This window comes from Terrapene carolina, unplaced genomic scaffold (assembly GCF_002925995.2).
Source record: "Terrapene carolina triunguis isolate 2854851 unplaced genomic scaffold, T_m_triunguis-2.0 Scaffold95, whole genome shotgun sequence".
In the NCBI taxonomy this organism is placed as follows: domain Eukaryota; kingdom Metazoa; phylum Chordata; order Testudines; family Emydidae; genus Terrapene; species Terrapene triunguis.
In genome coordinates, this window is record NW_020664446.1 from 43,649,054 (window position 1) to 43,672,948 (window position 23,895).

A 23,895-nucleotide genomic window follows, 5' to 3' on the forward strand; every position below is an offset into this window, starting at 1 on the left:
GGGGGGGGCAGGATCCGGCAGCTGTGGCTTGCAAGGGAATGGACCAATCAGATGCAGATGTAGGGGAGGGACCAATCAGGAAGCAGTCCAATTGGGGCCAGCTTGTCTGGTCTGCAAAAACCCTGGACTTTGCCTGTTATTTTTAAAATCCCTCCCATACCCCCACCTCCACCCCCCGCCCTGGACAGAGAAAGGTGGCTACGAAAAGAGGCTGTGTCTGGGAAAACCCAGATGTATGATAACCCTATGTGTGACACAAGAATACCAAGAATCACAGCAATTCAGGTTACTCATAGACTCATAGACTCATAGACTTTAAGGTCAGAAGGGACCAATATGGTCATCTAGTCTGACCCCCCGCATGATGCAGGCCACAAAAGCTGACCCCCCCACTTTCCCTTAACTCTGCTGTTGAAGTCTCCAGATTGTGATCTAAAGACTTCAAGTCGCAGAGAATCTTCCAGCTTGCGACCCCTGCCCTATGCTGCGGAGGAAGGCGAAAAACCTCCAGGGCCACTGCCAATCTACCCTGGAGGAAAATTCTACTCATAATCCTAAGGACCAGTTACAGGTCAACTGTGTTTTAGTCTCACACCAAAGATGACAGCGGTAGCCAATCCTATAGTAAATAACATGAAAACTTATTAAATAGGAAAAGAAAATTAAAGAGTTATTTATAAGGTTAAAGCAAGCAGACCCACAAATACATTACCATCTTAGGGCATGTCTACACTGTCAGAGTTACATTGCCAGCAGTTACAGTGCCGCTCAGAAAGCGCTGAAGGGAAACTGCTGTTGTGTGTTCACACTGTCAACTGCCTGTGCAATAGCGAGCTCACACTTCCGGCACTTGCAGCGGTATTCAGAGCTTTCCCACAGAGCATTTCTTCCTTGTCTGCTGCTAACAGTTGTGGGAAGACGGACGGGGGTCGCAGGGCATCCTGGGTCCTGTCCCAATGCCCCATGATGCATTGCTTTGCATCCCAGCAATCCCTGTGCGTCCATCCACATTTGGCGCCATCTTTCAACGGTTTGTGTACTGCACGCCCTGCCTCTTTGGGCTGCAAGAATGGATCTTGAACTGTTGACCAGTATGCTGCTCGCTCTGACCAACACTTCACGAGTGGCAGTGGAATTATTCCTTAAACTACAAAGGCAAGAGGAGTGTGACATTGATCTCGCCACACATAGTAGCTGTGACACGAGGTTGCTTGTGGCATTCACGGAGGTGTTGACCACAGTGGAACGCTGCTTTTGGGCTCGGGAAACAAGCACTGAGTGGTGGGATCACATAGTGATGCACATCTGGGATGACTAGCGGCTGCAGAACGTTTGGATGAGGAAAGCCACATTCATGGGACTGTGTGTTGAGCTCGCCCCAGCCCTGCGGCACAAGGACACGAGAATGAGAGCTGCCCTGCCGTTGGAGAAGCGCATGGCGATTGCACTGTGGAAGCTGGCTACTCCAGACTGCTACCGATCAGTCGCTAACCAGTTCAGAGTGGGAAAGTCAACCATTGGACTCGTGTTGATGGAAGTGTGCAGGGCCATTAACCGCATCCTGTTCCGAAAGACCGTGACTCTGGGCAACATGCGTGACATTGTGGATGGCTTTGCACAAATGGGCGTCCCTAACTGCGGAGGGGCATGCACATTCCAATTCTAGCACCAGACCACCTAGCCACCGAGTACATTAATCGGAAGGGGTATTTCTCTATGGTTCTCCAGGCACTTTTGGATCACTGTGGGCATTTCACAGACATTAATATAGGCTGATCCAGAAAGGTGCATGACACATGCATTTTTCGGAACACTGGCCTGTTCAGGAAGCTACAAGCAGGGACTTTCTTCCCGGAACAGAAGATCACTGAGGGGAAGTTATAATGCCCATTGTGATCCTGGGAGACACCGCCTACCCCTTAATGCCGTCACTTATGAAGCCATACATGGGGCAACTTGATAGCAGCAAGGAGCAGTTCAACAACAGGCTGTGCAAGTGAAGAATGATTGTTGAGTGTGCTTTTGGCCATTTAAAGGCCCTATGGCATTGCCTCTATGGGAAGCTGGACCTGGCCAATGACAATATTCCTATGCTTATAGCCACGTGCTGTACGCTCCATAATATTTGTGAAGGGAAGGGTGAAAGCTTCACTCAGGGCTGGACCACAGAGGCTCAGCGCCTGGAGGCTGAGTTTGAACAGCCAGAGACCAGGGCTATTAGAGGGGCACAGTGCAGGGCCATAAGGATCAGGGATGTCTTGAGGCAGCCATTTGACGCTGAAAGCCACTAATATTTGTTGCTATGCTTGGGAGTGCAGTCCTTGTAATGCTAGGAGGTGATTGTGATTGGTGCAGACGATGCAATATGAAGGTTTAACATAATTGTCTGTTGCTTTGCAGGGCTCTGTTTGCTTTCAATTAGTAGAATAAAGATTGCTTTCAAACCCACACAATTCTTTTATTAAAAAACAACAACCGGAGGAGAGAGTCAAACAAACAAAAAACCATCAGCAGTGAGGGGGATGGGGGAAGGGAATGTCCCAGGAGGAGGTGAGGTCCCGGGATGGCTAAAGATTTGTGTATGTCCAGGGATCATATCCAACCTTCTCCTTTGGAGTACAATGCAGCAGGTGCTGTACTTCACCAGGGCCAAACTTCAGAGGGATGGGTGTTGAGTGTAGTGGGAGTCCACAGTGCTGGACTGTGAGGGGGAGAAGTGGAATGCCGCAGGTATAGACTGGAGCCAGGAGGTTGATAAGAGTGTGTTGGTGGTGGGGGGGGGGGGGGGGGGCAGGGGAAAGAGTTTTGCAACAGCAGCTGCAGGGGAGGGCGGGTGTGGAGCTGCTCGGTTTGCAGAGCTAGTATCACCTAGAGCATGTCTGCTTGGCACTCCATAACCTTTAAGAGACGCTCCGTGGCTTCATTCTGGTGTGCCGCGTTCTCCTTTCAGTCCCTCTTCTCATTGTCCTGCCACTTCTTCAATTCCTGTTTCTTGGCGGCGGAATGCATCATAACATAACATAACGCAGAAAGTCCTCCTTAGTTCTTCCTGGCCGCTTTCTAATTCTGCGCAGCCATTCAGCCGCTGATAAAGAGGGAGGCAGGGCTCCCAAGGTCATCTCTGTGAAGTTTAAACACAACCTTTTTTCAGAAGCAGTATTGTTTGCAACACAGAGAACAGTGATTCAGTGATTTAAAACACAGCCAGTACTCACACACCTGTCACTAACTGGCAGACCCCAGACAAGCACACATGAGCCACAAGCAGGGCTGGCTCCAGGGTTTTTGCTGCCCCAAGCAGCCCCCCCCCCCCAAAAAAAGCCGCGATCGCGATCTGCGGCGGCAATTCAGCGGGAGATCCTTCGCTCCAAGCGGGAGTTAGGGGAGTGAGAGACCCTCCGCCAAATTGCCGCCGAATAGCTGGACGTGCCGCCCCTCTCTGGACTGGCCGCCCCAAGAACCTGCTTGCCAAGCTGGTGCCTGGAGCCGGCCCTGGCCACAAGACCCCTAAAATGGTGAGTAGCCGCAGGGGCAGGGAAAATCACTCTTCCCAGACCCTGCTGTACACTGGGCACGTGGCTGTTGGGGAGAGCCAGCACTGTAGGGGCAGCCTAATAATCATTCCTGTCCCCACACTTTCCACAGGATGTGATCATTATGGAAGATATCTCGCTGCTGAGGGTGATCAGTGAATCAAGGGAGGGTCTTCTCCGAGACTGCGGCTTCCGCCCTGGCCCCTATGCGGCTCGACCTTGTGCAGCAATGGTCCCCGCCCCCGTGACAGCACAGTGGAGCAGGAAAGTTACCGTTAATGGGGCAAGAAACAAAGCAGCTCTGCCAAAGAACCTGCAGCAGCAGATTCTCCTGGAGATACTGGGCAGTTTCCTGGAGATCTCTGAGGGAGATTCCCATGAAGTGAGGGAGTCAATCAACAGCTTGTTCCACTGCTCAGACTAGGCATGCAGTGGGAGACAAGCCTGCTTCCTGCAACCCTCCTTCCCCCAACAACTCGCTTCAGCGATTCCCAAAATCAAATCCACTTACCAGAGGCCTTCTCTCCTTTTTGCGCTTCGCCAACATCCGACAGCTGTGACTGGCTAACCTCCTCTGGGGTAGAAAAGAGCTCCTGCTGCATGCATCTCTGACCTTTGAGTCATCCTCTGCCTCTGGGTTCCCCTCCCCCTCCACATCCTCATCCAAGATTTCCTCTTCCTGGCTCGGTCCACTCTCGACTGGCATATGAGCCACCGAAATATCCACAGCGGTCTTTGCAGTGGAGGTGGGGTCGCCGCCGAGTATTGCATCCAGCTCTTTGTAGAACCGGCGGGCGCAGCACCAGAGCGGCGGTTTGCCTCCCGTGCCTTGTGGTAGGCATTCCGCAGCGCCTTCACTTTGACCCTGCACTGCAGTGTGTCCCCGTCATGGCCCCTTTCTGTCATACATCGTTAAATCTGTCCATAGGTATCATAATTCCTACGGCTGGAGCGCAGCTGGGACTGGACAGCCTCCTCTCTCCAAATGCTGATGAGGTCCAGCAGCTCAGCATTGCTTCAAGCAGGGACTTGCCTGGTGCATGGAGCAGGCATGGCCACCTGGAAAGATGCGCTGACACCACTGCATGCATTACTGAGCAAACAGGAAGGGGACTTTCAAAATTCTAAAGGAATTTATGGGGTTGGGATGACAGTTGGTCACCTGAGGGCAGGGCAGTAGAGTTCAAACCAATGACCAGAAAGGCAAGAACTGGCATTGTGGGACACCTCCTGGAGGCCAATCGCAGCACTGTAATGGACCATGGTGTCTACATTGGCACTGCAGTGCTGTAGCCCCTACGCAGAAAGCTGTACACCTCTCATTGGGGTGGTTTTTTTAAAGCGTTGCAACTGCGCAGTTTCTCTGCACTAAGTAGCTTGGCAGTGTGTACACCTCGGGAGTTACAGTGCAGAAAGCTGCTTTACTGCACAGAAACTTGCCAGTGTAGACAAGGCCATAGGCTTCAAAAGGTAATATAACTTCTTTAATCAGACAGCTCTATTAAAGCAGCTGGGGACCTCTTGCTTATGCCTAGAAACACCTTGCCTCCCCCCACCCCGAGTCCAAGCAGCACAGAGATCCTTAGTTCCTTTGGTTTCAGGTTTTTATCCCCCTCCTGCCATTCATGTGCTCTCAGCTGACTGTAGGAGTCCACTTGCATGACTCATCTTCAGAGGGAGGAGAGCAGACCAATAATAAGAATCTTAATTCTTTTGTTGATGGTTTCTCAATCCAGATGCAGGGAGTTTCCAGTTGAAAGATCCAGCCATAGCCTGGTATTGATAGGTCTCCTCTTTCAGGGCAGGTGTGTGTGTGTGTAACAATTTCTGTAGAAGAGCAGCTCTTCACACTAATTAATCTCCCTCTCCTGTGCGGCAATTCATACAGTCGCAGAGGCTCACAATACAATCACTCAAATATTACATTACAATATGGAACACAGAAGTTACAAGTAAGATCAATGCATGCAATTCACAAGCATTCAGAGTCTCAACAATAAACACTTTCTTGTAATTCAAATACCTATTTTATCAATATTAACCCACAAGTTAGCCAGACAAACTCCAACTATGTGTCTGTTAGTGTCCAGCTGAGACTTGGGGACCTTGGCATGAGCTGGCACCTGGTCTGCCAGTGTCACAATTTTGAAGTGCTTTCTCCTCATTTAAATTGTCTCAATCGTATCCAGGTTAAGAATGAGCCAGCTACTTTCCAGTTTATTGTCTATTACAGATATTGGGGCAATTGTGTCATGATATTGTGTGCTCCTGATGAGAAAGATATATATGGCTGGCAGGGCCGGTGCAACCATTAAGGCAAACTAGGCGGTTGCCTAGGGCGCCAAGATTTGGGGGTGCCAAAAAGCGGTGCCCCCAATTTTTTTTTACAGCGTTCCTATGCCCCCTCCCCCAGCGCGCAGTCGCCACTCCACTTCTCCCGCCTCCCAGACTTGCAGCGCCAATCAGCTGTTTGGCTCCACAAGCCTGGGAGGGGAGGAGAATTAGCGCGGGGGCGGCGTTCTCGTGGAGGAGGCGGAGCAGAGGTGAGCTGGGGTGGGGAGCTGCCGCATGGCTCCCCGGGCCGGGGGGGTGGGGAGCTGCCGTGGGGGTACCTCAGGACGGGGGGAGGAGCTGCCGCAGGGCTCCCCACCCCAGCTCACCTCTGCTACGCCCCCTCCCCAAGCACGCTGTCGCTGCTCCACTTCTCCTGCCTCCCAGGCTTGTGGCGTCAATCAGCTGTTTGGCTCCACAAGCCTGGGAGGGGAGGAGAATTAGAGCGGGGGTAGCGGCGGAGCAGAGGTGAGCTGGGGTGGGGAGCTGCCACACTGCTCCCCGGGGGGGGGGGGGGCGGCGGGGGGGGGGCGCCTGGGGGGGGGGGGGGACGGGGAGCTGCCGCAGGTCTGGGGCGGGGGCACGAGGTGGAGGTTTCACCTAGGGCATGAAACTTCCTTGCACCGGCCCTGATGGCTGGACACCATTCATAGCCTATTGGCATTTGAGCTCATGATCTGATAGTTTCCCCTGCTAGTCTGTCTTGGATGTGAATAGCCAAAAAGCTATGTTTAGGCTTGGAAGGATTAGATTTTTAATCGGTAAATGTCAATTTCACTGTACACACACAAACTGATCAAAAATATTTCCATTGATGATCATCAACATTTACAGCTAAGCAAAGTAAGAAAAATGCTGCTTGAAAACTTAGCGTTTGATTTAAGGCTATTAACGTTGCATATTTTGACATATTATGACTATTTACTTTAATAGTTATAAAGCTTTAACTTTCTGAATCTCAGTATATACTGTAATTAAATAATTAGTCTGACCTCTTTCCATTATTTCCCACACCTGTCAAAATTTAAATTGATAATAAAAAATGCTTAAAACCCATAATTTTTCACAGTGAAAATTTAAATTGATAAAAATTTAAAAAATGCTTTAAAATCATCATCAAATTAACTGTCAAAATTATAAAAAAAATAATAAATGAATTCTGCCAAACCTACGTACATTCAAGCCTTGTGGGACTCCACATGTAAGAACGTTCAAAGTGAAGAAGCAGCTTCCAGTCAAAGCCTTTGGGATTTGTCAAAAAGGAATAAACAGAATCAGTTTAACTTCATCCATCCCTGCCATATAGCACAGGGATTGGCGGTGTTAAAAGAGGTTGAAAAGTCTAGTAATATCACCATGAGATTTTGGTGGAGGGAGGGGTTGCCTTCCCTCCATGGCTTGAGGTCATTGCTAGCACATATTCTGCATGGCACAATCTGTAAGGGCATCCAGCATAAGGAAATGATCAATGAGCTTTTCTGATCACTTTGCCATCTGAGATAAAGCTTGCATGCCCTTACCATTTATGAAATGGCTCCTGGATGTTGAGAGAGCTCCTGAAATATTATGGTCAAGTTGCAGCTGGTCCTTTGCTAGTGAACAAGTGTGGAAGAGGTCATCAGGGGTCCTCATGACCCTGTCCCTTGTGCTGGCACAGATCAAGAATAAGGGGCAGTGTTAGTATTGCCAGATGCTCCAAAAGAGGTATGGGCATGGCCCCAACTTTTTCTACAATAGCTGATGGACTCAAGGGGAGGAGCACACAGTACTCCTCAAAAAGTTGTAGGAGCAGCCTATTAGAACACTGTGGTGGAGGGCACAGTGGTGCATAAGAGTTACAGGGCTCCTCTGCGTCTGCTATTTACATACTTGCTCACCAAAGAGTCTCATGTAAGGTCTTTATTGTAAGTCTGTGTTGCACTGGTCATTGTAATCTTTGCAAAATGTACATGCAGATAATATGTAAGGAGATTATATATATAGGAAATTATGTTCTTAAATCCTTGAAGTTAAAGGCAGGTCACCCAGAGGTTCCACCAGACAGGAGGAAGGAGACACTTATATATTATGTGTATAGTATGTATCTTAGAGTGGAAGTCTATTTGCATACTGAGTCAAATGCAAATAAAGAGATTGTGGGACTCCATGAGAATAAATTAACAGGAAGAGGAAAGAGGTGACCAGCCAGGACGGGAGGAGGACAGTTTATAGGTGAAGAACAAAAAACTGGTCTAATATAGCTAGGGGGGTGCAGAGCAATGCCTTGGCTTCCTTCTTCTGGGGAGACAAGCTGCCAGTGGGCTTGGTTTTATGAAAGGATGGTCTCAGCCATCTTGTTGAAAACATTATGAGATGGCCTTTGTGTAAGCAGTATTTTATTAGACAAAAGGGCATCTTGTTAGATAAGTTTAGATTCTAGAGTGCATGTTATGATTTTGTTTTATATGTAACCATTTGTTTCCAGTATTTCTACTTGCTATCACTAGTATCTCTGAACTTTGTTCAATAAACTTATTCTTGTTTTTGCTATAAACAAATCTAAGTGCTGTGTGTTAAGCGGAGCTCTGTCCTTTGGTGTAACTGGTAAACTGTGGTGTACTGTTCCTTTGGGAACAGAGGATCTGGAAATTCTGAGTATCTAGTGCAACAGGGGCTGGGCACTTTAGGGAGACACTCAGAGAACTCAGGTGTTGGAGTGTGCCAATTGCTTAACTGCAGCACTGCCTGGGCAGTGTTTGTGTAGATTGTAGATGATATAGTCATCCATATGGATTACTTGAGATTCTAAAGTGACCAGGGTGTCAGTCTCTCTCATTAAGCTCCACAAACATGATAAAAGACTTCTTCCACCCACATAATGCTCCATTACAAAGCTTTTTAATCTGAGCACAACCATCCTTGTGTCAACACTTCAGCATATTATATTAGCCACCTCATATCTTTACTCTCATTAGTACACTCCCACCTTCCCATTCATTTTCTATTTGTATAGTGCCTATGTTATCATACCAGAGTCCTGCCAGTTACATAGATTGGGTTTTTTTTGTTTGTTTTTTTAATGGGCCAAATGTTCTCATGGCTTGTGTACTGAAAACTGTAGTAATTAATTTAAAACATGCCTCTAAATTCTTCACAGAAGCCCAAACCACCTGGTTAGTATATTATTTATAACACAAAGAAGGTCCCTCTCAGAAGAACTGAAAATTTACTGTAAAATGAGGATAATGATACTACTTCCTTTGTAAAGCACTTTGTGATCTACTAATGAAAAGAGCCATAACAGCTGGGTAGTAGTAGTAGTATGTATTTATTTTCATTGCAAGAATGTTTAAATCTTGAACAGTATTAAATAAGTAACAATTCTAGAGGTTATCATCTCAAGAAAAAGAACTGCAGGCTTGTAAAAAGATTAGTGGTTGAGCAGTGAAGCATGTGTCTTACATGTTTGCTATTCTGGAAAAATAATACAAGAGATTACAGGAAGTAGAGCCCGTTCCTATAGCTGTTACACACATTGAACTCTTGTTGACTTCAGTGAGGACTTTGTACACGTAACAGCTACAAAAGGAGGACCCAAGCAACATTAACCTCCTATCAACCGAAATCCACCTTGGGTGTGGCAAAATAGAGTTTGATTGTGGCTGTCTGAGTCAGAGCTGTGCTGGGGGGGAAGACAGTAGAAGAGCCACTGTACTACTGGTAGTTCCTGAGAACAGGCAGAGTATTTTTGCTAGCAGGGGGATGTGTGCGCATGTGTGTTTGTGTGTGATGCTTTCCAGGGATACCCAGGGCTGAGAGGCACCTCACCACCACTTGCCCTTGGCATGATTCCTTGTCTGCATGCCAGGGATCAGCTCCCTGACTATATTTCATCTTGAAATTGCACTGTCTCTTCTAATCTTTTATTGTATTCTGCAATCTGTAGGTACAATTAACACAGCACTTTTCTGTTTTCTTTTTTTTTTTTTTAAATCAGGAGAGAATCTTGCTCAGATCATCTTTGGAATTTAATGAGACTACAATCAGGCCATGAAAAACCTTGAGATCTACTATTAACAGTTGAAACTATCTTGCAGAATAGATAAAAGTTATGCTGTATGGAATGCAGAGAGTTGTGGGTTTGTAAGTTGTTTGGTGAGGTTTGAGTGGAACAGGTTTTTGAAAAGCCTGGGAAGGGTGTGTAAAACTGTATGATAAGACATCTAAAAATGTATTGTTGTATATGTGTTCCTAGAGAAGGAAATGGAAGGAGTGAATTAGGGTAGATTTCAATATGAAGAGAGAGTGATATTTTCTTGGGAGTATAACAGATACAGTAGAACCTCAGAGTTATGAACACCAGAGTTACAAACTGACCAGTCAACCACACACCTCATTTGGAACTGGAAGTACACAATCAGGCAGCAGCAGAGACGACAAAAAACAAACAAAGATATACAGTACAGTACTGTGTTAAACGTAAAAGATTAAAAAAATAAAGGGAAAGCAGCATTTTTCTTCTGCATAGTAAAGTTTCAAAGCTGTATTAAGTCAATGTTCAGTTGTCAACTTTTGAAAGAACAACCATGACGTTTTGTTCAGTGTTACAAACATTTCAGAGTTATGAATAGCCTCCATTCCCGAGGTGTTCATAACTCTGAGGTTCTACCGTAACAGCACAAGGTCTGGTATGCATAGTTCTGTATGCATTTATTTATACATAATTATACTTTTCCTTCAGACTGTCTCACAGAACACCTGCTTTAAAAATTTGCTGTGATCATGCAATGAGTTAAATGGAGGTTTTCTTCACATCTTAATGCAGTAAGAGAGAGATCATTTGATTCTATATGGTTGGCTCTGCTGGTAAAAAAGATGAAATAATACCAACTGCTCCATTGCAGAGGAGCCTGAAAGGGGCATGTATGGAACCTCACAAACTATTATTGCTTGGACAATGTGGAACTCAAATGGAGAGTTTTTCTTTGCATTTCCCCACCGTAAATGATTATCCAAGGAAAGTGTATGCTGTGGAGGGACAGACGGACAATTTCTACCTGAAGGCCTATTTACATCAAGGGGAGCAAAGTTAGGCCAATGCTGAGCCCTCTTTACAATCCCATCCTACACATGCTGTGCCTTAAGATTGAAGTTTTTTTGAGGCAGGACCTATAAAACACAACAAGCATATTGTCTCAGGGTAGGTCTACACTACTAGCGCTACAGCGGCACAACCACTGTAGTGTAGACACTACACTACTAGTGTAGCGTAGACACTACAGTGACAATGTGTTTTTCCATTCTTGTAGTAAATGCACCCCTGCAAGAGGGGATAGCTAGGTCAACAGAAGATTTCTTCCATTACTCTAGCAGCATCTACAGTGGGAGTTAGTCGATCCAACTACATCACACAGTGTGAGACATTTTTCACAGCCCTGAGTGATGTAGCTAAGTCAACCTGGGTTTTAGGTGTAGACCAGGTCTCAGTAATGTAAAGTATAAATCGTTTAAAAAATATAAAGTACTGCACATTAAGATCAAGATCAATCCATATTAGGCAATAATGGACAGGGTTTTATCCCAGCAGTGTCTGGGTTCATTCTGGGACTCCTATTTTACAGATGGGGAGCTGAGGCACAGAGAGGCTCAGTCACACATGATGTCCCTGGTGGAGTAGAGAACTGAACCCAGGTCTCTCACATCCCCGTCTCTGGATCAGAGACCAATAATACCTTTCTCAAATTATTGCTCCCCTTGGCTAATTGTATTGAATTAACTTCCCATAACTTCCAACTTTTTTGCTACAAAACTATTCTAATGTCTTCTGTAGATTTTTACTTTGGTATTGTTCACTTCCATTTACATCTGTAGTATTCCACTGGCCCATTTCTGCACTCCTTGAACACTGAAATGCCCACTGACGTCAATGAGAGTTTTGGAAGCAAAAGGAATGCAGGATTAGTAAAATGCTACCATCTACATCTAGGGTTATAAAACTTGACAGGAATAGACTAATCTCAGAGTTTATTTGAAGAACCCACACAGAAAAGTTTAAGCACCACCTCATGAAATTTCATTTGATGTCAAATTGTTTGTTTAGCTCTTGGATGCAGTAGACTCCACCTCCTCTCAAAAATCCCTTTAGCCCCTGTAGAAAATTTATAACACAGAGAGATGACAACAAAATACCATCACTCCTACCAGAGTCTTTGTATTTCTATCATTCTCTAATATCAAGGATTCACTTTTCAGAACCAGAAGGATTTCCATTTGGATTAGAACTTTTTATGATTTGACACTTTACTTTTTTTTTTTACCTCTGAAAATCTAAAGAAAGAGATTCTCAACCACAGGTCTGGAATTGTTAAAAAATACAAAAGGATCTCAAATCACCATGGACTTTTTTTTTTATATATCTTTTCAAATATGTCATAAATTAAAGGGCTGGATAGGAGGTATTTCATATATAACATTTCCTCTTGGAACTATATTATATTACTTGTAAAACAGGGCAAAAGGATGTTGTGTTTTGAATTCTGATACATTTTGTTAATTACTTCTAATTATTACCTAAATAAGGAATTCAGAACACCAATGTCTATTGTAAGAAATCATCAAATGCTAAACAGGTTTTCTACATTTAGTTGAATAAAGAAATGAGCACAGCTTCCTTTTTAAACTTTAACAATATTTCGCTGGCTGACTCTCCTGAGGATGATGGCAATTGGACTGCAACAACGTTTACCCAGCCTGGATGGCAAATAGCCCTTTGGGCTATCACTTATTCTTTCGTAGTTACTGCATCAATTATTGGCAATGTGACTGTCATCTGGATTATTGTAGCACACAAAAGAATGAGGACTGTTACCAATTATTTTATTGTTAATTTGGCTCTTTCTGATCTACTTATAGCTGCTTTCAATACACTTTTCAATTTTATTTATGCCAGCCACAACGTCTGGTATTTTGGCAAGGAATTCTGCAGGTTTCAGAACTTTTTTCCTATAACTGCAATGTTTGTGAGTATTTATTCTATGACTGCGATTGCTGCTGACAGGTAAGAGATGCAATGGAAAGGTAAATAAAAAAATTAAAGATAAAGGAAGATTATTTTATTGCAAGACTTTGATTATGGAACAGTTTCACAACTGGCCACTTCAGTGGTTTATTAACAAAAAGGATTAATATCTACATATTTACTGAGGGATTGGATGGTTTAGGAGATTGGTAATGGGATATAGACCCTTTCACCTCGAGGTCACTGATCTGACTCAAACCTGGGTTAATGTAATGAATGAAAGTGGCTTGTACAGTATTTCTGAGTTTTGCTTTGTTTTAAATGTTAAATATCACAGGAGGTTCCTAAATCTTCATGTAAATATAAATACTTTTTTCACCCCGAAAGACCCATCATTTGTTTGGAGGTGGAATTTATATGATCTCTTACTGAAAATGTCATAATCCACAATGCTATTTCTGAATCAAGATGCAACTACAAAGAAAAGGCAAAGAAATGTACTTCAGATACAAGACTTAGCATCCACAAATTGTTAGGATTTATTTAGGATTTAGGATTATTCAAGAACAAACCTTAGATTATATTCATTGTGATTTTGAATGTCTCTGATAAGTAAGAGGCAATTTAATATTTTCAAAATGCTCCATTAGATTTGCAAAATTTATTTCACAACAGGAGCAACTTGCAAGGTTTGGGTACATTCATGGTCCACATGCTAAATGAGTTAACATTTTTCTTTACTAGGAAGTAGTCTAAATTCAATTGAAGTTATTTTTCATTGTCTGTAAGAAAGGAAAAGGAGTGAAAGCGGGCTAAACGGACTCCCAAACTCTCCAGTTCCTTCCAGGCCTTCTCCAGACCTATTTGATCTTCTCCTTGATCCTTTTTTGATCAATCTTCTCCCCAACCTCCTCCATTCTCCACCAGGCACTAGAAACACCTTTAATCTTTCCCCTCCTACCTTCTCTGAGTCTCCGATCTTCCCCAAGTCATCTCACGGCAGTGACTCAGAGTCCACAGTTCAGGAAATATCTGGGTTTCACTGATTCTTCTCAATGGAACTGCGGTGTCTGACAGAATTTTTCCGCCTATCAAAGAAGGGCAACATATAAGTTTCCTGCCAACTGTCTCTGTCAGAAACATTGTTTATCTGCAAGGGTAAGACATGCTTCCCTCTGGAACCCTTCCAAAGGCATTATTTAATTAATCACCAGGAGCTGCTTTTATAGCAGCTTCTGCTGTTAGCAGTCCTGTTCAGAAGTGAGAGCAACTGTTGTGACACACTCAGTCCCTGCCAACCTCGTGATAGAAAAATCAAGTTCAGGATAAACAGATTTGCTTGCATAATATCCTGCAAAATAAGTCATTATGCCCTTGCAGAACATTACACATGCAATGTATGCTGAAAATTGTACTTGAAAATAGAAACATGTCCTGATTAAGAGTTACCAAATTTTAACACAGAATGGTGCTGTTGATAATTAGCCCGTAGTTAGTACAAATAGAAGTAAATATGATTTAAGAGGGAACAGTATTTTGATTTTAGAATTCAGATACAGGTTGCTTTTCTGGCTTTAAATCAAAGATTTTTGATAACTCTTATGTACATTCTTAGAACTTGTCAAAGAACATTTAAAAAAATCCATTCCACCTTAGCCCATTCTCATCTGTATCTACTTTTACTCCTTAGGGATTCTTGGTAAAAATATTTATAAAGCTAAAAACCTTTTTAGTCATACGGTAAGGTTCAAAAACAAAACTTGGCAGCTCTGCCTAACCATGTTTAGCTATCCTTTACTTGACCTTAAATAGATCCTGACACTGTCGCCTGGAAACTGAAAGATTCTGTTTCCGTTTATTGTTATAGATGTTAATGTCTGCTCAAGCTCAGTTGTCTCACCTCGATGAAACACACTAATTTAAAACAGTTCATCCTAAAGTAGCAAGCTAAAAGTGGCATGTCTAAAAGTCACTTACCATACTGTTAGTCATTACTATGGGGGAAGATTCCAGTCATTTTGCCTTTGTCACAATGATTAGCATTGAGCTGTTTCTTTCTTGCCAGCCAAAGGATCTGCTAATATTTCCAGCTGCACTGTATATTATAATACCTGTAGAACCTGCACAGTATCACTAATGCAGACAAGCTACACGTAGGCCTCCAGACAGAGGTGTATGAGTAGCTGGAGATTCAAATTCCAGATAACAAGGCCCTCCAGGCTCCCTTGGAAAAGTTCATAAGCACATAATGTTCATACTACAGTTTGTGCAATTGATCCAGTTGTTTTGTCTGAGTAGGGAGGAAGTCACATCGAGTGGGGCATGATGGAAGCCTGTAGGGAGTGGGGGAAGAGAAAGAGAAGGGGAGCTCAGGGACATAGCAAGGAGGGAGGGAGAAGAAATCTCTGGATTTGAATGAGTGTCCAAACTTGTTGGTGCTTATCTAAAACCATCGTCTCACTAATCTGCTCTGCATTGCTGTAATACCTTCCTTAGCTCCAACAGTTGGTTCAATTTCAATTCCTCATTGACAGCTCAGTCAGTGCATTAATTGACAGTTATATTTCAGAGTTGCTTTTCATCATGAGAAATGGAATAGAACACAGATAGATTCATAAACTTCTGTAAGCAAACACTTAGGGGATTGTTTACTGTTTTACTCTTTCCTGGCTAGGTTCTAGCAAAGTATAACTTAATATACTGTAGATTAAAGAAAAAGTATCACAGGAATTGTACATTACTTCTCGCTAAATAAGGCTCTACAGATATGCAATACTTATGGTGCTTGTGTTCATGTATACTTTATCATGTCTATATTATATGAAGACCTGGACAGAATTCTCTTCAATAGCTACAGTCTTCCTTTGCTATGAAAACAAGGAAGTAATTGGCGTTTTCCACTCTGGCTGGACTTTGAAACAACCATGATAAAGAATAAGCCAGATATGAATAATTGATTATATAGTCTCTAGGATACAACTGCATTTTTTACAGAGAAGTTAAAAACAAGGCATTGCTCTTCCAAGTAATTTTACAGTCAGCTAGATACCGGACATGATTGTTCTGAACAGGTGTGGGAGAAAAGGATCAACACTATACCACTTAAACTGCTAACACAAGTGCTAGAGTGGTTACAGAAAGAGGAGGAGGGTGACACAAGGAGTTTCCAATGCTAAAATCAACAATTCAGATCCATGGCAAATGACTTGCAAGACCACGATCTGCGGTTGAGAATAAAATAGGAGGCTTTGGTGGAGACCCTGCTTTAATTTAATCCTCCCCTGATAGCGGGAAATAGATTCCATGCAACAAAGCAGTATGTAACTCAAAGCTTTAATAGGAATAATATATATACACATCTGCTACTGAAAATGTTAATGCAATTCATGCTACCAAGATTCAGACCGAATACATATCACAGTTTCAGTACTTTTTTCTAGCTTCAGTGAGAGACAGCTGCAACGATGTAGCAAATCATTCTTGTGGACTGAGCTGGCTTTGCAATTATTCAGCTGGGCCTAACATCAGTTCCACAACAGCAGCACATTCAGCTGTCTTCGTTATTTAAGGTGGACTGTGTTCATTCAAGTACAATAGTTTGTGTTAGTCTTTGCAGAAAGTTTTTTATCTTAGTTCATTCAAGCTTTCCAAATTAGTAAATTATAACATACAGCGAGGAAGCAGTAATTAAGATTAGAAGGAAGAAGGATCACTGCAAACCTATTATGCATGAACTCTTACACAAAAGGATTGCTCTCTCTCTATGAATGTTATTATACTAACTAAGACCCTGTTGATACAAGGTATAAGAAGTTTCACACACAATAGTGCATTCCCTTGGGATAAACTAGCAGTGACTTGTTATAAAATGTTTTAATTTTTCCTTCCAGTGGAAGATACTAAACCAAAGCAAAACTAACAAACAAAAAAACCCTGCACCAATTGAAATATGTAGTTTTGGTTATTTATTGATAAATGATTTGGGATGTTTTTGCCCTCATAATTTTTGACTAGTTTATTGGTAAAACAATAAAAATGATGTTACCCCATTTTTCTCCTAGGTACATGGCTATAATTTATCCCTTTAAGCCCAAACTTTCTGCTGTGAGCACCAAAGTAATTATAGGAATAATATGGTTGGTGGCTTTTGGACTCGCCTTCCCACAGTGCTTTTATGCTGAGATCATGATTGATAATGGAATGACTAAATGTATTGTTGCCTGGCCAGATGATGTTGGACGGAAGCATCAGCTCATGTAAGAACTCCTCAATTGTATAAAATAGAAATGAGAAATCTATGCAGCATCACTTGAAAGTTTACTGAACATTTTTCTAATTTCAGTACCCTTGGTTACAAGAGCTATAAACAATGAGGAAGTAATATCCTTCTGACTCCATGAGGCGAAGGGGAGGACAACTGTAACCTTAAGCACCCCTTGTTAGCCAGAAATAAAACAGCATTGCAACCTAGGAGAAGGTTATTCATCTCCTTGATCAGAGAATTTGTGCTGTAACCCAGCTGATGTTGCAGAGGGAGACAATCAAGGGGATGGAAATGGGGGTTATATTGTGTGAATGTGAGAAGAGAAAACTGAATGTAAAGTCTGCTAAATAGACAATAAATCTTGGTTCCAGTGAATCCCCTGCACCCCCTACTTCAGGCAGGAAGAACCCAAGTATTTTTATAATCTGAGGACCATATAATTAGCTAAACATGTAATCTACTTTGATGTAGCAAATAAGTACATAATGTCATCATTCTGAGAAGACACACATACGTAGCCTTTTGTGGTTAATGCCAGAAGCGTGTGCCAAAGGCTTCACGCATAATCCTCCTTTTACAGAGTTTATCTGAAAATGACATCTGCTGTAACTGAGTAAATCAGTTGTTCCCTCCCCATAAATGGTGGTTGCTTAAAATAATCATACCAAGCATAACATTTATATTTTCCTTACATGAGATGAAGCTTGTTGGATAACATTAGATAGTGTTCTCATATACAATCGAAGCAGATGCTATTGGTTTGGGTAGTAGCGACAGCTGGGTAGCCTGCTTTGACAGTTGGTTTAAGTATTTATTTTTGTGTTTGTAAATCAAAAAACAATATATATAATAATATATTCACTTAACAAAACTTTACAAAGAAATATTCCTGGTTATCTTTCTTAAAAATCCAGCCACACTTGCTTCCAATACATTGAAATTTGAAGTACTTAATCCAACAAAATTCCCATTGACTTCAACAGGAGTTTGTAGGATTAAGAACCTCAGAATTCAGCCCAGTGTCCTTGTGTACTGGAAGGTACTTTATGATTTTATAGCATTTTGATTTTATATCTTCCATAATTTGTGGCTAACTTTTTTATAGCCACAAATGCTATAAATCCCTCTGTCATGACCCAAGTAAGGCAGTGAACCCTGAACAAGATGACATGAAATCTAAGTCACTGTTAAAAAGATAAATAATGTTGTCCTTAAAAAGAGCCAAGACTTCAGTTCAAGGAAAGATCACTGGAACATGAAAGAAATGCATTTTTACAGTTTGTGGAAGTTCCTTCCATCTGCATTGAGGCTTTAAGGTGAAATTCTGTTCTCAGATGCAGGTGCACAGCTCCCATTGACATTAATGGAAACCATGCAGACACATCCACGGCAAGTATTTGACACTTGGACAAAAGCTCTTTGAGACACACATTAAATGTGAAGATGTATCTGTTTTTCTTTTTCAGGTATCAAATCATAGTGATTGCCTTGATTTACCTGCTGCCTTTAATAGTGATGTTTGTCGCATATAGCATTATAGGAATTACTCTTTGGAGTAGTACAGTCCCCGGAGACCACACTAATAGGATCTATTATCACCGTCAAGTTACTGCCAAAAAAAAGGTTAGAAGTGAAACTTAATAATTATCTTTTATCTTGCCAGTGGTTCTGATTTTAAGGATGTATGAAAAAGTGGCAAAATATTTTAGAAGGAGGGTGTGACGTTCCCCTCTGGTGTTATCTGGACCGGTGATCTGCTAGGTCACTCTAATCCTTGACTCTGGGAGCCAGCCTTACCCTGCTCTGCTGTGAGAAGCCCCACTCCTGGGCTGTTCATGCACAGCCTCTAACATGTAAGCTGCTCCTTGGATTTTCAACTGAATGACACTAGCCAATATCCCATACACAACCCTAGGAACCTCTGTTTTGCAGTGTCCAGTTATGCCCGCTGGATGCTGCAAGCTTATATGAGTTCGTCAATTTAACAATGAAATTAATATGTACCAGCTTGTTATTCCAAAGGGAGTCTCTGACATGCTTCAAACCAAATGCACTGCTCCAGGTAGAATAAACAAACAGATTTATTAACTATAAAGATAGATTTTAAGTGATTATAAGTCAAAACATAAGTCAGATTTGGTCAAATGAAATAAAAGCAAAACGTATTCTAAGCTGATCTTGATTGTAATGTCCTTACAAACTTAGATGCTTCTCACCACAGGCTGGCTGGTTGCTCTTCAGCCAGGCTCTCCCCTTTGATCAGCGCTTCAGTCGCTTGGTGTGGTGTCTGTAGATGTAGGTGGAAGAGAGAGGAAGAGCATGGCAAATGTCTCTCCCTTTTATCATGTCCTTTCTTCCCTCTTGGCTTTGCCCCTCCCACCCTTCAGAGTCAGGTGAGCATTACCTCGTTGCAGTCCCAAACTGACCAAAGGAAGGGGGGTGACTCCCTCCAGAGTCTAACAGATCCTTTTGTTGCTGCCTAGGCCAGTGTCCTTTGTTCCTGTGAGGCTGGGCTGGGTTTGTCCCATACCTGCCCTGATGAGGTGTGAACTGCCCCTCTGTTACTGGAGAGTTTTTGCCTGCACTTGCTTTAAGCCATGAGGGTACATTGTCAGCCTCATAACCATACACATGAAATTATAACCTATACAATTACTATAACAATTACTATAACATCACTATAACAACCATGCTCAGTGCATCATGAGCCTTCCGAAGACAACCAACATGACAAACTTTTCATTGGATACCACACAATCATTTTATAAAGATGAACATGGGGGTGTAGGGTGTTCCCCCGAGATACAGAGTGTCACAGAAGGGGTGAGGTGCTCTTTTCACAGACCTCCTAACGAGTGTGAAATGCAATAATTTGTCATAAGACAATCTCTACAGGAGAGAACTTCCAATCAGGAGAATGTACTGATTTGCCCAAGGCTACATTGAGTGGAGGCGGTAGCGTCCAATGGATTCATGCTTCAAGGAATAGATCTATGTATGCTGCAGACAGGAAGAAATTTCTCTTCCCATTATACACCACCACCAGTTCAATTGATGGTCTCATTACCTACCTTTCCCTAATATTTCCAATTTGACTGTAAACAATTCCGATGGAGCAGGCTACCTTCATATGCTAAAATGTATTAATGCAAAGAAACATATAAAATCTACAGTCACTATATGCCCTTGCACTTTCTGCGCTCAGAACTCCTATCAGCATCAATAGTGTAAGAGTTCTTCTCATTGATCTAAGGCATAATAAGGCCCCTAATATATGATAAAAATATGCACTGACTTAATAATTCAGGAGGAAGAACAGTATTGTTTTAAATCAGTTAAACATGAAACTTCAGATAATTGCACAGAGGCAATGAAGTAAAATATTCCTTTTATTTTTCTAGTTTGTGAGGACCATGGTCATTGTTGTGATAACTTTTGCTGTCTGTTGGTTACCTTATCACCTCTACTTCATCCTGGGGAGCTTCAGGGAAGACATCTATCAGCAAAAGTATATTCAGCAAGTATATCTTGCAGTCTTTCTGCTTGCTATGAGTTCTACGATGTACAATCCAGTTATTTACTGCTGCCTTAACCAAAGGTTAGTAGCAAAAAAATATATATATATATATATCCCACCATCCTATAGACAACTGGCTAAATTCTCTAGTTGTGAATGGGAGGAATTTAGACCCACAGAGAATTTAGTCTGTTGTTCTCTGAACACGCTTTGCATGTTACTAGCCATTTTAAATCAGCTTTAAAACGTTTTGCCCTCGGGAAAGTTCAGAAAGTTACTATGTGATCAAATGATCAGAACTTGCATCCACTTCCGGGGTGCAGGATCATTCCATAATAGAGTAACAAAAGGCATTTCTATTATCTGCCTCTTGTTTGCCTACCTGATGCAGTAACACTTGACATTGGCGTGTCTAGCTGTGGGCTGCCTACAGCATAAATCACAAACAATTAATTCGATAACAAAGCTCTTCACGTTTAAAATTAATTATTCGTTTCTTCTGACTAGCAAAAAAAGAAAACAGGCAAGGGCACAGAAGCGGTAGTCACTCTGATTGCTTATTCAGGTACCCACGTAAGCAGGCTTGCAAAATAAAGACCTAATGAATTAATAACAACTCTTCTTTATTCAAAGCAGCTCCTCTAATGTACTGGCTGTAACTGGAATTTTCTTAATACAGCTCATGGTCATTTAGCATTTATTAAGAGTGACTATATTAAACACACAACGGACCTACATGAACATCCCATCTGTAAATGTCAGAATGAAAAACTAGCTAACAAGTACAATCTTGCCACAGCCCAAACTTGTAGGGGTTTTTAGGGGCTTCTGTGTCGGGAGGAACACTCACTTTTAGGCTCTGATAGTGCATTGCGTAAAATAGAAAGAGACCTGATCACTGCCTCATACTGCTTTGTCCATCTGAGCAGTGAAAGTGTCTCTCTCTTTTTATGCATTCAATCCCCCAACTGCCAAATTCTTCCCTCAGACAAGTGCACAGGGCTCTCATGGACTTCAATGGAAGCCTTTCATATCCCCATGCTCATTCAAGGGTGGAACACGCCCCATCTCTCTCTCTCTCTTTGCAGTTTGCATGATCATTGTAGCATTTAATTTCCTTTTCGTATTTGTGCACGTTTGCAGGTTTCGTTCTGGCTTCAGATTAGCTTTCCAATGGTGCCCATGTATAAAAGCAACGGAGGGAGACAAACTTAAACTTATTTACCCATCAACTTCACAGCTGATCCGCAACCAGCCAGCCAAACAAAGCTAATTGAAAAACAGACACACACTGAAATGAGAAACAGAAGACATCATTAACCTGCATGCATTTAACACTTGGATTTTTATTTTGATGCTCTGGAATATTGTTCAAAATATAGTTTCTAAAAAATAGTGTCGGTGATTTTAGAAGCCTGAGATCGATTCTTAATTGATTATTTTGTGCCATGCTGTGCCAGGTGCCATCAACATTGAAAATAGGATAAGAGTAGTCGGTATTTATCGGTTTCAGAGCTGGGTGGACTTTTTCAGCCAACCCTTTCCTCCTCCTTCCCACCAAAAAATGCAGGTTTGAGTCAATCAAAATATATCAGAAAATTATGTGGCTTTTGTCAAATTGTTTGAGCTGAAACAAACCAAAAAATATGTTGGAAATGTCTAAATAGGTTGTTTCAGCAATAGTGAAACAGAGGGGATTTAGGCATCATTCACAAAATGGAGATGATGGCAGGGGCAATGGTACCCTTATGCTCACTAGTTAGGGCACTCACCTGGGATGTGGGAGATCCCACGTTTGAATCCCAGCTCTAGAGAAGGGATTTGAACCCAGGTCTCTCCCACCAACATGTGAGTAGCTACCAGGCTATACAATCATTCTCTTGTGTTCTCTCACTCTCTCTCTCTGGCTAGTCAAGTATTTCATACAAAGTGGGCAACCAGTTGCCTGGTGTTTAGCTGGGAGAAAGCAAACCTGGGTTCAAGTCCCTGTTCCAGAGTAGGGATTCAAACCTGGGTCCCTAGGTAAGTGCCCTAGCCACCTCCTCCTCTCTTTTGTGAATCTAGCCCCTCGCTTTCTTTGCCTTTATCCAAATAAAATAAATAAATAAATGGTTAAAATGTCTGAAATCAAAACGAAAATTTCATTTTGTGTCAAACAAAACATCTCCTTTGCCCCAAAACAATTTTTCTGACTTTTTCCATTCACCAAAAATTCTAAAAAAAGTCAGTCTTGGTTTGACCCAAACTGAATTTGTTTTTTATATTTTTAAACTCCCAGTGTTACTGAAAAATCCATTATTCACACAACTCTACTTGCACCATGATACAGTGTCCGTAAGCTGTACAGGCACGTATTTTCCAAATACCATCATCAACTTAAGAATTTATATCAGCCCATCCCAGGATTGAAAATCATAATAGGAAGAATTCAATAAAAAAAAATGAAAAAAAATAAATAAATTGGGTTAACAAAAGGGTTAAATAAAAAAATCCTGATGGAAATGTCCTTCCTTTTTCTGTTCTTTAAGAAACTTTTCTATGGAAAAGAACCAACCTACAGCCTTCGGTCCGTTCCACAATCAGATCCATTCAGCAGGACCCTCACTCACACAGATCAGGAGTACACCCACACAGATGAGATTGCAGGATTGGGCCATAGGAGGTATTTATAACTAAAACAAATTATAAACCATAAATTAGAGCTTGACCCAGGCTGCAAAGTTTGGCTTTGAACTTTTCCAGAGATCTGGGGTGTTTGGGCTTTTGTTCTGATATGGCCTTATAGTTTATCAATAAAAATTGGGAAGCCATTCCTTAAAGAATCTTTATTGGTGGAATTCTTATTTATAAGAAGTAGGACCAAAATCTCAGCATCATTTCTTTATAAACTTATCACAGAAATTAAACCTTTAATAGACATTATTACACAAGCAAAACATAAGTTATCAACATGGACATTAATTAACACCCATGTTAACAGAATAAAATACCTGAGCCTCTGAGATCCTCTATAGATCTAAAAGCATTTTGCAAATGAAAATATAATTATCCCCAATTTACAGGTGAAGACATTGTGGCACAAGAAGGTTTTACCCACAGGCACACAGCAGGTTCAGTGGCAATGCTGGATACAGATCACAGATCTCCTAACCCCCTGTCCAGTGCCCTGTGTATTGGCCATGCTGTCTCCCATGCAAATGTCATATGGGCTTGTAACAGTACTTGTGCATTGAAGGAAGCAGATGAAGCCTGA

General features: G+C 42.2%; 1 protein-coding gene across 1 annotated transcript; it reads left to right on the forward strand.

Moving 5' to 3' along the window:
- The first annotated feature begins 12,499 nt into the window (after positions 1 to 12,499).
- Positions 12,500 to 23,895, forward strand: TACR2 (tachykinin receptor 2). Its single transcript, XM_024198156.2, has 7 exons — positions 12,500 to 12,900; positions 16,923 to 17,117; positions 18,592 to 18,748; positions 20,527 to 20,723; positions 21,786 to 21,860; positions 22,127 to 22,212; positions 23,705 to 23,895. Exons 1-7 carry the CDS (start codon positions 12,500 to 12,502, stop codon positions 23,893 to 23,895), a joined length of 1,302 nt encoding a protein of 433 aa, XP_024053924.2.